At 37.7% G+C, this 15,225-nt stretch overlaps 1 protein-coding gene across 4 annotated transcripts in view; it reads right to left on the bottom strand.

The window, feature by feature from the left end:
* The window catches only part of PTPRG (protein tyrosine phosphatase receptor type G), a 783,870-nt gene that overhangs the window by 47,979 nt on the left and 720,666 nt on the right, over positions 1-15,225 (bottom strand). For all 4 annotated transcript variants that reach the window (XM_058166065.1, XM_058166066.1, XM_058166067.1 and 1 more), the window contains one exon: positions 2,517-2,608. In XM_058166065.1, coding sequence (XP_058022048.1) covers positions 2,517-2,608 — 92 coding nt within the window. The remainder of the gene's footprint in view (positions 1-2,516; positions 2,609-15,225) is intronic.

The raw sequence follows: 15,225 nt of genomic DNA, 5'->3' as shown, positions 1-15,225 counted from the left end.
TATGGAGATTCTCAGACAGTCATCCAGGTCATGGCTGTCTCAAAGGTGCTTTTTCAAGAGGCAACTGGACTCTCTGGGTCTTTTTTGAAGACGTTTTGCTTCTTGGATGAGAAACAAAACATTTTCAAAGAAAAACCAGAAAGTCCAGTCGCCTCTTGAAAAAGCACCTTTGGGATTACATAATATGTGCTATGCAATAAGAAGGTGAGAAGAATTTTATAGAGAAATGAAGGACATTAATAAACTGCAATAACTAGTTCCAGTTCTGATATATTTTACAGCTAACAGGACAACATATGCGAAGAAAAGCTATGTCAGATCATTACCCAAATTTTTTTTGGGAGACAATCTTACAGATTTTTTATATCCAGCAAAACAAGATCAACTTTCAATAACAACTTCCCAAGTGATTCTTCCATGCATATATATTCTGGCGAACATTTTAAAGAGAATATATTCTAATCATCAATGTTGTAAAACTTTCACTGTCTGAAGTGCTAATGGAAGCCATAAATTCATACAAACTTTGAATTTGTTCATCTTTTATAAGGTAACTTATGTACTTCAGAAGAATATGGGAAACAGAAACAACTTATAGTAAATATACAGTTCATTGCATAGGGATTGCCAAATTGGAGATGATTATTTAAGCAATTTCTGACATTCTAGGTGTGAAGTTTATGTAATATATGGCTATGGAGATTCTCAGACAGTCATCCAGGTCATGGCTGTCTCAAAGGTGCCTTTTCAAGAGGCAACTGGGCTCTCCTGGTGTTTTTTGTAGACGTTTTGCTTCTTGGATGAGAAACAAAACATTTTCAAAGAAAAACCAGAAAGTCCAGTCGCCTCTTGAAAAAGCACCTTTGGGATTACATAATATGTGCTATGCAATAAGAAGGTGAGAAGAATTTTATAGAGAAATGAAGGACATTAATAAACTGCAATAACTAGTTCCAGTTCTGATATATTTTACAGCTAACAGGACAACATATGCGAAGAAAAGCTATGTCAGATCATTACCCAAATTTTTTTTGGGAGACAATCTTACAGATTTTTTATATCCAGCAAAACAAGATCAACTTTCAATAACAACTTCCCAAGTGATTCTTCCATGCATATATATTCTGGCGAACATTTTAAAGAGAATATATTCTAATCATCAATGTTGTAAAACTTTCACTGTCTGAAGTGCTAATGGAAGCCATAAATTCATACAAACTTTGAATTTGTTCATCTTTATATGACATAATTGGATCATAATTATTTCTAAGGATTTTTCAAAACAGTCAAGAGATTTTTCACAGAGTTTTCACAGTTATTCATTTGTAACTTGGAATAGATCATCTTTTCCCAACCTGGCATTCTTCAGATGTGTTGGAGTTCAGCTCCCATAATTCCCTAACCACCATGTTAGACAAGAGCTGGATGAACCAGTAACAACTTTCCGTTATCCAACTTTCTATTATCTCTGACCAGTATTGATCAATTAATCTAGTAATTGCACAACTCACATCACTGAATTCTTTACCCAATATAGTACATTATATGCAAAAAGAAAACAAACAACATAATCTTATTAAATACTCTTGACAACCTGTCAGAGAAAAATCATGACATTCCAAAATCGCTTTGAAGTATATACTAAGCTTCCTTTTTAAAGGAATTAAAAACAGTATACAACAATAATCAAACCTTCCCATCAGTGGAATTCAGCTCACATTCACACAAAAAAATCATTGTATGTAGACTTACTTTAAGCCATTGATAATAAAAGAATGAACAAACTGTGAAAGGATAAAACATGCATTTAATTCCTAAATAAAAATGAGACCCAAATCTGTTTATACTCAAGTAGAATAATCCTAAGTATGTTCTTAGCATTGAGCTAAAACTGACGAAGTCCAAATAGATTTACAATATTAAACAGCTATAATTTTGCTTACGCCAAATAAAGCTACTTTATTTGGTTATATAAAAAGATGTTTACTAATTCATTTTTTCAAAAAGCTGGAAACAAAATTGAACTAAAGTAAAATGCTGGGATCTGATGTGGGATCTGACCTATATGTCAGTATCCTGGCAAAAAGAAGTATCTGTCTGTCTGTCTGTCTGTCTGTCTGTCTGTAGACATTGCTGAACATTTAAGATGAAGATTTTGAACTTCAGTAGAAAAGGCAAATGGAATTAAAGACTCATTCAGCACAAGATACTAGAGTCAGAAAAGACAAATTCTATATGACATCTAGAGGTTTCCTTTGTGAAACCATTAAGAGGGTTTCATCCAAAGAAAAAAAAGTTAAACTCCATACAAAGCCTTTTACTCCATTTTAAGCAATTACTGTACAGAAACAGGACAATAAACCACAACAGGCTTAAACCATAGGAAGAAATCATAGGACTGTGAAGAGCAATTGATTTTAATTGTACCCAAACTAGGAACAATTGTTAAGCCAATTCAGACGGTTGCATCTATGATCAAACCAAGGCATGAATGAATGAGTCGAGGCCTTTCTTACCTGGGATGGGAATAATGGGGACGGTTTCGTTTGGTACCACCCGAGGAGAACTGCTGTCTTCTACGTAGAAATGAGCTGTCTGGAAACATTTTCTGCAAATGGAAGAGAAATAGCATCACTACCTTCAGGGTTTGGGGTACTTTTGTACAGGTCAAACATTTCAACAGGCCAGTTGAGCAAGTCCACTTCACACTCGGCCTTCTCCCCTAATGCCGATGGTTGTTGTTGTTGATTTAAAGAAAAAGTTACAATGCCAGGAACCTCCAATGGGAAAGAGCTGTTCATTAATTTAGGAGCACAGTATCTATACATATTATTAAATTATTAAAATAGGTCGTTCCAAAAAGTTTAGCAAAAAGTCCAAAAAGTTTAGTGAGGTTGGGGTTTGTTCAGGTTGTACTGAAAGTAAACTTCCAAGCGCCGCAATAGTTCCTCAAAAGGGAATTTAAGAGGAACCACCACAAATCTGTGGGAAATGTTCCAACTTAACGTCCAGCTTAAAACCGACACCTGGGATCCTCCTTCCCTCAGAAAGTTGCAAACTTTCCAAAACCTAACACAACTTTGCCTCATCTTTCTCCCGGTGCCCGTCTTCTTTTTTTTTCTTCTATGCCGTATTTTCTATGAAAACAAGACCCAAAACCATGCCCAGAAAATCCAAATCAGCAAGGTTCCCTAACCCTGAAAACGATTCGGAAGGCAACGCCGATGGCCGCACTCCGGCACGCGCCCGCCCAAGAGCCCAAATCTGAATGAACGAATGGAGTCCATCTGCCTAAGGCTTTTCGGTACGGTCTTTTACCTGTACTTAATGCAAAGCAGGGAGCATAAGCTGGTCATCATGGAGAAGGCACTGAGAAGGAGAGCATCCAGCGTTCCACTGAGCCTCTGCATGGTGAAGCTCAGCAAGACACGGTTTTCCAGCAGCAGCGTCACTGCTTGGTGCTGCCTTAATGAGCTGCTTGCAGCTGGAAGTGAATATTTAATGAGCCTTGCTCAGCATGAGCTGCTCTTGTGACGGGGAGAAAAGAGGGCCACTCTCAGCTGTTAGGAGCTCTTTGCCAAATCCTAGATAGAGCAGAGATTCCCCTCTTCCTGGCCAGCTTGAAAACAAGCAAGCAAGCAAGCAAGCAAACAAACAAACAAAAATGACTTCTGCACTTCTGGGCAAAAAGCTTGCAACATCGCCTGGGTTAAGTTCTGCTGAAAAGCACAGGGTTGCTTTTTGCTGGTAAAATGTTTGCAAAAGCATTCTCTTGCTCGGTTTCTGGAATTAGGGCCAAGCAGAACAACCCACCACCATCCCATCCACTCTGCTGACACGGTCAGAACAATTTCTATAGCCATTGTTTGCTGGCAGAGTTACATAGTAGAGCACTTTGAAAATAAAGAAGCTGGGTGGGGGGGAGGAAACCACAACACAACTCAGCAGCAAATTTCAAAGCCTAAGGGAAACAACTTGGAAGAGTTTGTGTGAGTTTGAATTGCCCTGACATCAAAACTTAAGGCTGTCAGATCAAGATGTGGGCATTGTGGAATTCTGGTAGCATTGTTTGGTTAACTTGAGCTCCTCTCTCACTCCATGTCTCTGCGTGGCTGTCTGCTCCCCCATCTTCAGCTCTGAGTCAAGTGCAGGCATCTCCTGTACAGCTTCACCCAAGTGAAGAAAAAGTGCATATGAAGAGCTGCGGGACTGGAACCTTAATATCCAAAGTTAATTTTGAAAAAGGAAGAGAATGCAGCCTTTTTCATTCCTTGCTCCTAAACCCATGCACTATGACTTGAGCAAGAAAAAGGTTTTCCAAAGCCACTTTCATCTCCCATTAATTTTAGGGTGATAACAGAATTAAAGTGCATTACTAAGCAAATTAAGGACTAGTTATTGTGATCAGCTGAACTTTGATTTTTTTTTAAAAAAAAAATCAACTTGCTTATATATCAAATTTGAAAACCCCCACCCATCTCCATCACAGGACAACTCTGGGCAGTGTACAATGAAAACATGAAAAGCATACAATTATATCCAAATGACGTATTATTTATATTTTAAGCCATTAAAACAGCCAATTATGCCATTAAAACAAGACTAAAATAACTAAAATTAAAAGCTAAAAAAGAGGGAGGGCTTTCAAGGCACTAATCTCACAGCTGCATGCTCCTTATCCATCAGGTAGGTAGCTCTCTCTCTCTCTCTCTCTCTCTCTCTCTCCATCCATCATCTATAAATCTTCTATCATCTATCAATCATCTATCCATCCATCCATCCATCCATCCATCATCTATCTATCCATCCATCCTCTTTCTCTCTCTCTCTCTCTCTTTAGCATCTATCTATCTATCTATCTATCTATCTATCTATCTATCTATCTATCTATCTATCTATCTATCTATCTCTGTCTATTATTTAGCATCTATCTATCTCTATCTATCTATCTATCTATCTATCTATCTATCTATCTATCTATCTATCTATCTATCTATCTATCTATCTATCTATCATCTATCTATCTATCTATCTATCTATCTATCTATCTATCTATCTATCTATCTATCTATCTATCATCTATCTATCTATCTATCTATCTTCTATCTATCTCTATTATTTAGCATCCATCTATATCTATCTATCTATCTATCTATCTATCTATCTATCTATCTATCTATCTATCTATCTATCTACCATCTTTGTCTCTCTCTCTCTCTCCCTCCCTCCCTATCTCCTAGCCAGCTTTCAATGAGTTTTGGATAGCACAGTTATATGTGGTATGTCTGTCATAACAACACTCTTGTAATAAAGATTGGGTGGAAATGACTATGCCACCCATTTTGAAAGATGGCTGTGTATGGACTGGAATCCAGGTTTCCCTGGTTAACAATTGATGCTCTATTCATTACACCACACAGACTTCCAGGACTATCATAATAGGGACATCTGGCAATCCCAATTGCTGTGCACTTATGGCACTAGATAAATAATGAAAGCAACTGCCAACACCTCTACTGAGCTACTGAATCAATATGCAGCCACTGGAGGGTTTTACTCAAACCAAACCATTGCTTCCATCTTTTGGCAAGTAATGTATATTTTCTGGTTGTGTAACCTATAGAACCAAACCTTCTTATAGAAATGAGTTTCTCTTTCTTGAACAGCTTGACTGCTCTTCTTTCTCCCTCCTGCTGAAAGAAGTACTTGGCTTCTATTTGGTCTGCCTTTATTTTAGACTGAACACCCTGGGGGCGCAAAGGGGCATAAATCAGTCACAGTAAAGGAAAGGTTATGAATATGGATCAGGCAGAAGGCGCCGGTGTTTCATGCATTCTGGAATTCCTTTTCTGAGTGAAGAAAATCCATAGAGGATAGCTTTTAAGTATTATTATTATTTTTTCTTCCAGTTATGAGTGAGAAAAGGAAAAAGAGAGATCAGCACACAGTTCCCCTTCCTAAAGTATTCTGTGTAAAAATGATTATGTTTACCAAACAGAAGACAACTCTGTATGTATTTACACTGAACAAGGATAAATATAATTTAATAAACAGAAGGTACATTAGAGGACCCTGGGTTAGTTCTCGGCTCTCAGAAAACCATCCGACCGATGCTACAACTAATTTTGATTGTGGGTTTACAGGAAGATTGGTTTCTGATTTTTTTTATTAGAATAATAAGAAAAGCAAAGTTTATCGGCCAAAGAGGTAGCAAATGGCTCTTAACAGTGGATGTCTTGGAGAACAAAGGGCGTGAGGGAATACCTTCATGTTTGAGAGAGCAACTTTGATTTTATGTTGGTATAAAATATTAAAACATTCCTATCAATATTAGATACTTTTTTCATTAGAATTGATATCCAGATGATCTCTAGGGCCAATGGGCTGTTTGCAAGTGATCCTGGAATGGCTATAGGATTCGGTTTTTAGATTCGATCAATCGGTAGCTGTAACCAAGGTGCTCACACATATACTTAGTAAAAACCTAATTGCTCTAATTGTTTCAGGCCATCAATTCTCAGCAGGCACCCAGCAATGCCCAGCAGATCTGGAGCTAACAGTAGTTAGTGTTCCATGTACATAATTTGCTGTGTATGTCTAAATAACACTTTATAACTTTAATTTGTCTAAGGTTGAAAACAATGGTTCACAGTTTCTTCACTACAGTTATTAAAATAATAGATAAAGATAAAAGATAGGGAAGACCTTAGAAATACAAGAAGCTGCTGGGCACTGAATCAGAATTTTGGCCAAGGATTCTGATTCAGGGCGCAGTGCTGGGTAAAAAACTTCCCCACTCCTGCTTGGAGATGTACAGAACTTATCCTGGTCCCAAGAATAATGGGTAAAAAACCTGAGCTCTGTGGATTTCTACCCCCAGTATGGCAAATGATTGTTATTATATACTGCTGGAAAAATGTTTCTGAAATAATTTTTAGTAGAGAATAATAACGATAACATTTGAATTCTCTGGTTGCACAGCTAGGGCTTAGTCTATATGAAACACCCCCCCCCCCACAAGTTTAGGGTTGCAATGTGCAATGTATTTGAATGCCTTTCTGCATTATATTTCTGCTGCTTTAAACAAAGGCAGCTTCCTCTCTTTTGGCAGATTGTTATGCCCATTCTACACACCTACGCAACTGGTTATAGCACAAATAACTTCCTTACGTTCTGGAGAACGGACCTTTATCTCAAAATCAAAGTAATAATCAGGTTGTCAAACAGATCTGGTCTCTGTAATAATAAAGACTGGGGGGAAATGGTTTTGCATCAAACATATAGTTTCTGAGTTACTATTGCCAAAAACTATAAGGAAGAACATTCTACCCTGGAGTTTCAAAGTACAGAACCTTATTTATCAGCTACTATTTATGTCAAATACCAAAGTGCCAGGTGAAACTTCATTGATATTCATTGATGTAGATCCAAGAAAGAGAAGCAGGAAGAAACGATGCATATCTAGTTATCCCCATCAGTCTAAGAAACATTATGAAAAGGAACAAAAAGGAGTAAGAGTAAAGTAATAAAGGCGGGATAAAAATCTAATAACTAACTAACTGGTCAAATAAATTAAGGATATAAAATATGAAAGAGAAGAGGAAATTTATACACCAACACCATTCATTATGCCTGTTCATACTTTTCTATCTTCAAAAGGACATACATTAAATATATACACTATATTGAAAGATACATTCGTTTGTCACATGTATAATACACTATCTTAGTGATTTTGGATTTGTTATAAGACTGCATCAATTCAATATTTGTAAAATAAATCTAGTTTTATATATTGAGAGAAACTAATTTGCAATGACTTTGTTGGTTTCAAATGTGGCCACATTATGAAGCATTTGTATTTTTCAGAGTCTACGTTCTTGTATTATGTATTGAATTTACTTAATCGTCTTAAAAGCTGTTTTGAAAGTAATTTGAAAAGCAGCAGCAGAGTTTTAGGGCCAAGGATACCAGATTATGGAAGCCTTGTTACAAAGTTACACAACTGAAGAAACATTTTTTGGATTTTATAATTACAGTGGCATTCTACATTTCCAGAATAATTCATAAAGCCCACATATTTTCTATGAATCATTGAGAACTCTGTTGTCTTTGAAAGAAAACAGTGTGTTCCCTGAAGCAGGCCCATCATTCTCTTTCCACCACCATCCCTATCTCCATATGCTTATTTCTGGCTGACTTTCCTCAGGGAATAGTAACTTTGTGAGATCTCAGACATCAGGCAGGGTTACACTGTGCACAGAAGCAAAAGAATATACTCATATATGTACATGCCAACAGGACATCACTTTGAGATTTAAACCCCTTGAACAGGAATGAGAGGGATGAACACAAAACAGAGTCATTGCCTAGAAGAAAATAGTTTTAAAAAATTGTCAGGTAATTGCTCAGGAACAGATGTGAATTGATGGATCTAGAATTCTTTAAAAATCAAGAAACATGCTTTTTCAGTCAAAGGTTAAATGTTCTTTTTAGAAAGATGACAAGGTTTTACTTGTTTTGCATATCATTGAACTTCAGCTTTAGTATTCAAATGTTTTTAAGTAAGCTATATTAAGGAATCATTCCTAAATATAAGATCTCCTTCACACATTTGGAAAATCAGAATGGTGATTCATCCACACATCTGTTTTTTAATTACATACTTTGGTGTGCAAAGCTGTGTATGAGTGTGCTTTGGTATCAAGTTCTTGAGGAGCTCAATAATTGTGTCTTGCATTTTTCTGTTGACATTATGCAGTCAAGAATCATTTTTCTTTTCCCCTGGAAAAAACAGCAAAGATTGGAGGTAATGTTGCATTTAGTTTTCTGCCTCCCTCAAATTAGTAGCTATTGGCTTCAAAATCAAATAGGCTGGCCTCATTTGAGGGGAAAGAGATGGAATTTGTACCTGAATATAACCTTGCAATGTCTGAAACAAATGGATCCACTAGATACAATGAGAGTTTTTTCAATTTCCCTAGCATTTGAAACGCTGTAGCCTGAGCACTGTATAACACAGATCAAAAGGGCGGATTTAATATCTTTGAAAGCTGTGAAGCAATATCTCTTGTCTCTGAAGTAGCTGAAGATAGTGGAAGAGATTTATCAAAATAGTTGAAGAGATTTCTGTGTGGGAATTTTCTGGAAAATTCCAGCATAGTCTTGAGAGTTAGAAATCTTGAGAGTTGTACAGAAGAGGTTGGAATTCCTTTGCAAAGAAAGAAGACAGCTTTGGGATTTACAGGACCGGCTTTTTTGTCCTTGAGTTCCTACAGTTGCTCAAAAAAACTGGTAGTCAGTGATACTTTTTGTGTTCTGATTTTATTGAGGGCATGAAAAATCGTATCTAGAAAAACTGCATTCCAAAGGAAGAAAAAATATACAAGAAGTTAAAGGGATGGACAATCTAGTGGTTAAAACACCAAGTTAGAAGCCAGGAAATGCGAGTTCTAGTCTGCCTTAGCCATGAAAGCTGGCTGGGTGACTTTGAGCCAGAAACTCTTTCTCAGCCCAACTCACCCTACTGGGTTGTTGTTATGGGAAAAATAGGAGGAAGGAATGATAGAGATGTTTGTCAGCTTGAGTTATTTATAAAAATAATTTGTTGTTGTTAGTTGCGAAGTCGTGTCCGACCCATCGCGACCCCATGGACAACATTCCTCCAGGCCTTCCTGTCCTCTACCATCCTCTGGAATCCATTTAAGCTCACACCGACTGCTTCAGTGACTCCATCCAGCCACCTTGTTTTCCGTCGTCCCATTCTTCTTTTTAACCCTCAATCTTTCCCAGCATTAGGCTCTTCTCCAGTGAGTCTTTCCTTCTTATTAGGTATTTCAGTTTCATCTTCAGGATCTAGCCTTCTAAAGAGCAGTCAGGGTTGATCTCCTCTAGGACTGACCGGTTTGATCGCCTTGCAGTCCAAGGGACTCGCAGGAGTCTTCTCTAGCACCAGAGTTCAAAGGCCTCAATTCTTTGGCACTCAGCCTTCCTTGTGGTCCAACTTTCACAGTCATACATTACTACTGGGAAAACCATAGCTTTGACTATACGCACTTTTGTTGGCAGGATGATGTCTCTGCTTTTTAGTATGCTGTCTAGATTTGCCATAGCTTTTCTCCCCAGGAGCAAGTGTCTTTTAATTTCTTGGCTGCAGTCCCCATCTGCAGTGATCTTGGAGCCCAGGAAAATAAAATCTGTCTCTACCTCCATTTCTTCCCCATCTATTTGCCAGGAATAAAAATAATAAATGTAGGATAAAAATAAAATAATAAAAATAAGTAGGAGGCAAAAGATGTAATAACCTAGGTATTTTCAGGTAGACAATCCAAGTGCCTCAGTGTAAAAAAAACATTTCTGCGATTTTTGTGTGGAACTTAAACTTAGAAACCAAGAGAAACATGAAGAGAGAAAACTAAGCCAGTAACATTCTTTAAAGTCACACAATTAAAGAGAACAAGGTAGAGTTACAGCAAAAAGAATAAGTGAGGGAGTTAGTGGTCCTCGGAACTCAGAAACAGGAAGACAAAGAACAGTCTCTCTCTCTCTCCTGTTTATCTATTTAAATCTTGAAATTAATTGCCTGCAGTGCAGCACTTCATTATCGTATATGCTGCTGATGACATAATACATACTTGCCCCCCCCCGTAGTAAATAACCTTGCAGTTAAAACATTTGTTCTTCTTCAGTTCCATCAAAGCTGGCAGCAGATCTTCAGGAAACATCCTCCCCCCCAAAAGCATGAATGATGTGTATCAACTACAATCCACCATCAAGCAAAAAATGTTAATTTTAGGCGAGAAATGGCTGGTGGATGGTGCCTAAAGATGACACTTACTTACCACTGAAAAGCATTTGATAGGATTTATAGGTCACTGATTTTTACGAGCAAATCATGTGGGTTCTTGTAATTATGAAGCCAGCAGAGAGAAAACTCCCATGAAAAAATAACTTGCTGAAAAGGAATGCCTGGGTGACACTAGGCTCATTTGGGACAGCATCTGGCTTTCCCGTTCATACGGGACATGATGGGGCAAAAAAGTAACTCTAGACAACTTCTGCTTCAAGGATTCCATTTAAAGTTTCCCAAGGCAGCAAAAGATCCAGCGAATAGTAGACTGTAGTAGAAAGGGCCTCTGGTGGCTCAACAGACTAATGCAGTCTGTTATTAACAGCAGCTGCTTGTAATTACTGCAGGTTCAAGCCCCACCAGGCCTAAGGTTGACTCAGCCTTCCATCCTTTATAAGGTAGGTAAAATGAGGACCCAGATTGTTGGGGGCAATAAGTTGACTTTGTATATAATATACAAATGGATGAAGACTATTGCTTGACATAGTGTAAGCCGCCCTGAGTCTTCGGAGAAGGGCGGAATATAAATGCAAATAAAAAATAAAATTAAAAAAAAGCTGAATTTAGCTGTGAATTATTTCTTAGAACAAAGAAGTATAAAGTACATTTAAACCCTTTCAAATCAGATCCTTACATTGTGCATTCTTGCTCTGAACAAGGTAACTAACTGTCCAACCTCTTATTTTGATTCCTTTCCTATAGATGCGCTTCTGTTGCATTGGGGAGAAGGGCAGAGATTATAGAGCGATCTGTTAAAAACTGCTTTTGATAAGAAGTCTCCTCTGTACTCAGACCTCTGGCCCACAGTTGTGGATACCGACTGATGGAAGCGTTTCATGATTTTAGTCAAGGTCTTGTCTTCTTAGTAATGCCAGGAACTGAACCTGAGGCTTTCGCATACAATCCAAAGTGTTAAAGCTCTATGAAATTGGAATATCTCCCCATACAAGTTTGCTCCTCCACATTGCTCACTGCACCAGAATTAATTGTAGGTAAACAAGCAAAAGATCTGAGATCTGATTACAGAGAATCCTTATACAGGTAATCCTTGCTTTACAAACACAATCTGGATTAGAATTTCCATTTTTAGGTGAATCTTACCACCTTTTTTTGCCATGGTTGTTAACAAAACACTACAGTTATAAAGTGAATCAGAGTTGTTGAGCGAATCTGGCTTCTTCTATAGATTTGCTTTTTTGGAAGCTGGCTGGGAAGGTTATAAATGGCAATCACATGACCCACCATAACATCTGTCTGGAACCCGCACTGTATATCGGACATTAATATAATTGAACGTGTCCAGAAATATTTCACAAGAACAGTCCTCCACTCCTCCGCTCGCAACAAAATACCTTATGCCACCAGACTTGAAATTTTGGGCTTAGGAAATTTAGAACTATGCCGCCTTCGGTATGACCTAAGCACGGCTCATAAAATCATCTGCTACAATGTCCTTCCTGTCAATGACTACTTCAGCTTCAACCACAATAATACATGAGCACACAATAGATACAAACTTAAAGTGAACCGCTCCAAACTCAATTGCAGAAAATATGACTTCAGCAACAGAGTGGTCAATGCCTGGAATGCACTACCTGACTCTGTGGTTTCACCCGAAAGCCACCAAAATTTTAACCTTAGACTGGCTACTGTTGACCTCACCCATTCCTAAGAGGTCTGTAAGGGGCGTGCATAAGAGCACCAGTGTGCCTTCTGTCCCTGTCCTATTGTTCCCTTTAATTGTATTCATTTTATGTATTCAATTCATGCTTATACTTATATATATTATCTAATACTTACTCGACAAATAAATAAATAAATAAAAAACATGTGATGCGATGCAAGACATCTGAACTTTGATCACGTGTCCGAAGGGATGTTGCAATGATTGTAACTGCATGGACCAATTGTAAGTCATTCTTTTTCCAGTGCTGTCGTAAATTTGAACAGTCACTAAATGGAAGTTTGTAAGTCAAGGACTACCAGTAAAGCTAATTCTGCAGGCATTTTTATTTATACCTCTGAACTTCTAATAAATATTCTCCCTATGCAAAATTACATTATTTCAGCCAACTGAATTTTTAGGAAAAGTATATTTTATGCCTTTATTCAAATCAAATGATGTATGTTCCCACCCCACATTTTTATATTATGAAACACATTGAACCCACTATTGGTTCTCCAAAGAATAAAAAATAACCATTCCTGAAATTAGTAGGAAAATTCCTCATAGAAAAGAAAATTTGGGAAAAGGTGGATGGGGACATGTTGGGGAGTCTAACTGCACTGCACAGAAAATGCTCATCAGTTGGAGAAATGTGATTCAACATTTAAAGTGACACACAATCTTTCCCAAATGTGTTATTCTTTTATTATTGCTTATGTTATCTTCCTTTATTCTCATAATACTAGAAATTACGAAATTGGCAAAAATTTCTGAACAGGATGTATAATACTGAATCAGCTTCTGGAATGCAGCACAATCAGTGTAAGAGCCTTAAAATAATAGGTACGTTCAGAGAAGAATGAATATCAGGGTCTGTTTAACAACTCAGAAGAGCCCCATGTTCCAAGTCAGTACACTATATCTTTGATTTGACAATTGTAGCCAAGATGGCTTATTACTCAGTGTTCTCTATAATATTCCAAGCTTTCTAGCAGGAATTCCCAGAATTGTAATTCTAACATATTTGAAAAAAAAAGAAAGAAAAAAGAACAAGTTGGAAAAGAGAGCTATCGCCACAATATCACAAAATTCATACTCGTCTATTGAAATCAGCTTCACCTTCAGGTTTTCAGGTGTTGGCCAGGAAGTTAACAACTTATATTAACTGAAGATGAGAATATGCTGCATACATGTATTAAATTGATATCAAAGAATTTAATTTTAAAATTAAGACTAATGCCAATAGATGTTTTTCCATAATTTAAATGTTTTAAAAACCTGCCGTCTTTGGGCTAAACAGGAATTTTTGTAGGCCAATCAGGAGAGAAATTCTCTGTTACAAAAACAGAAAGAATGCCCCATACGTTTACATGGACTGCATATGGACATTGGTGGTGATCGGTTAAGACCTTTCCTCTTTCTTTCTAACAATATCCCTTGGGGATGGCAAGGACAATGGTGAAAGCTAATTTGGGATGACTTAATAACCTTGAATAGCAAGTAATTGCAGTTTTTGTGACCTCTGACAGCTAGAAGAATGAGCCGCCCCCACTATATTTTAATCAATACTTTGAGCATCTGCGCTACACTCGGCAGCGAATGAAAGAATTTACAAAAGAAATTAGGGCATGTGCCCCATCCTATAAATGACCAAACTAGTGAAGGATTTCCTTTTAAAATGTTTTTTAAGTGTTCTTTATTTTAAAACTGCTTTTAAAAAGGGGACCAGGTGGCTAAATGAACATCCGCAGTAAACTAACCTAAATTATCAATAAACCTAAATGATTTCAGGAATGGCTTTAAGAGTTTAGATAGAAGCTTTAAGTCAGGCTTGGGTATCTTGGGACCTACAGAGTCATTTCAAACTGTCTATGCAACAGATTGGCTCAGGCTTCTGAGAACAATTACCTACTCTTCCTGCACCTCTATTGTTTGGAAGTGAGAGAGAAAAGGAGGGATCAGAGGGAAAATGTTAACTCCACCCACTTTGACTCTGGCTCCACCCACAGCTTGCTTAAGCTTGGACCCATTGCAGGGTCCACAATGGATAAACCCTGAAGGAATTGAAAGAAATATTGCCCACCAGTTCCTAGATTTGATTATTACCCTGGCTCACTTTAGCATTTTATTATTTATCTATCCCAATAAACGACTGGAAATACCAGGAATATATGTCTCAGAATGAGGAAGGTGTTAAATGCAACATCAAGAAAGGACAAAATACTACAAATAGGTGGCAGAAGTGGAAGAACTTGGATTGACAGGAAGGTTTTGGACAGAATAAATTCCATAACACTAAGGGTAGGTTAATGGATTTCTTGGAGGAGAAATCCTTGTTTCTTGCCAATCCCTACTTTGAGCAACATAGACCCAGATTTTCCACATGGATTACTATTCAGTGTATATATCATTGAACTGCGATGACTCATGGGATGCTATGCTTTATTTAACTGCTAGGGGGAAATCATTCAGAGCTTTAGAGGGGAGGATGCCTTCAGGATCATCAAACTCCAAGGAAAGTCATCAGTAACCTTGAATTGTTGTCCAATTTTGATATTAGGCTGGCTGAGAGGCCACCACTGAAATTAAATCTAGGCAAGGCAATGGACCTTGGATACAGAGAGAGGCAGTGACAGAGTCTCTTTGGGGTGGGGCGGGGTGGCACTCCCCAGGAAAGTACAGGAATGAAGTACAGTGCTTCTTCATTCCC

This window comes from Ahaetulla prasina, chromosome 2 (assembly GCF_028640845.1).
Source record: "Ahaetulla prasina isolate Xishuangbanna chromosome 2, ASM2864084v1, whole genome shotgun sequence".
NCBI classification, from domain to species: domain Eukaryota; kingdom Metazoa; phylum Chordata; class Lepidosauria; order Squamata; family Colubridae; genus Ahaetulla; species Ahaetulla prasina.
The sequence above is the reverse complement of the archived record's forward strand: the minus strand, read 5'-3'. Positions and strand labels throughout refer to the sequence as shown.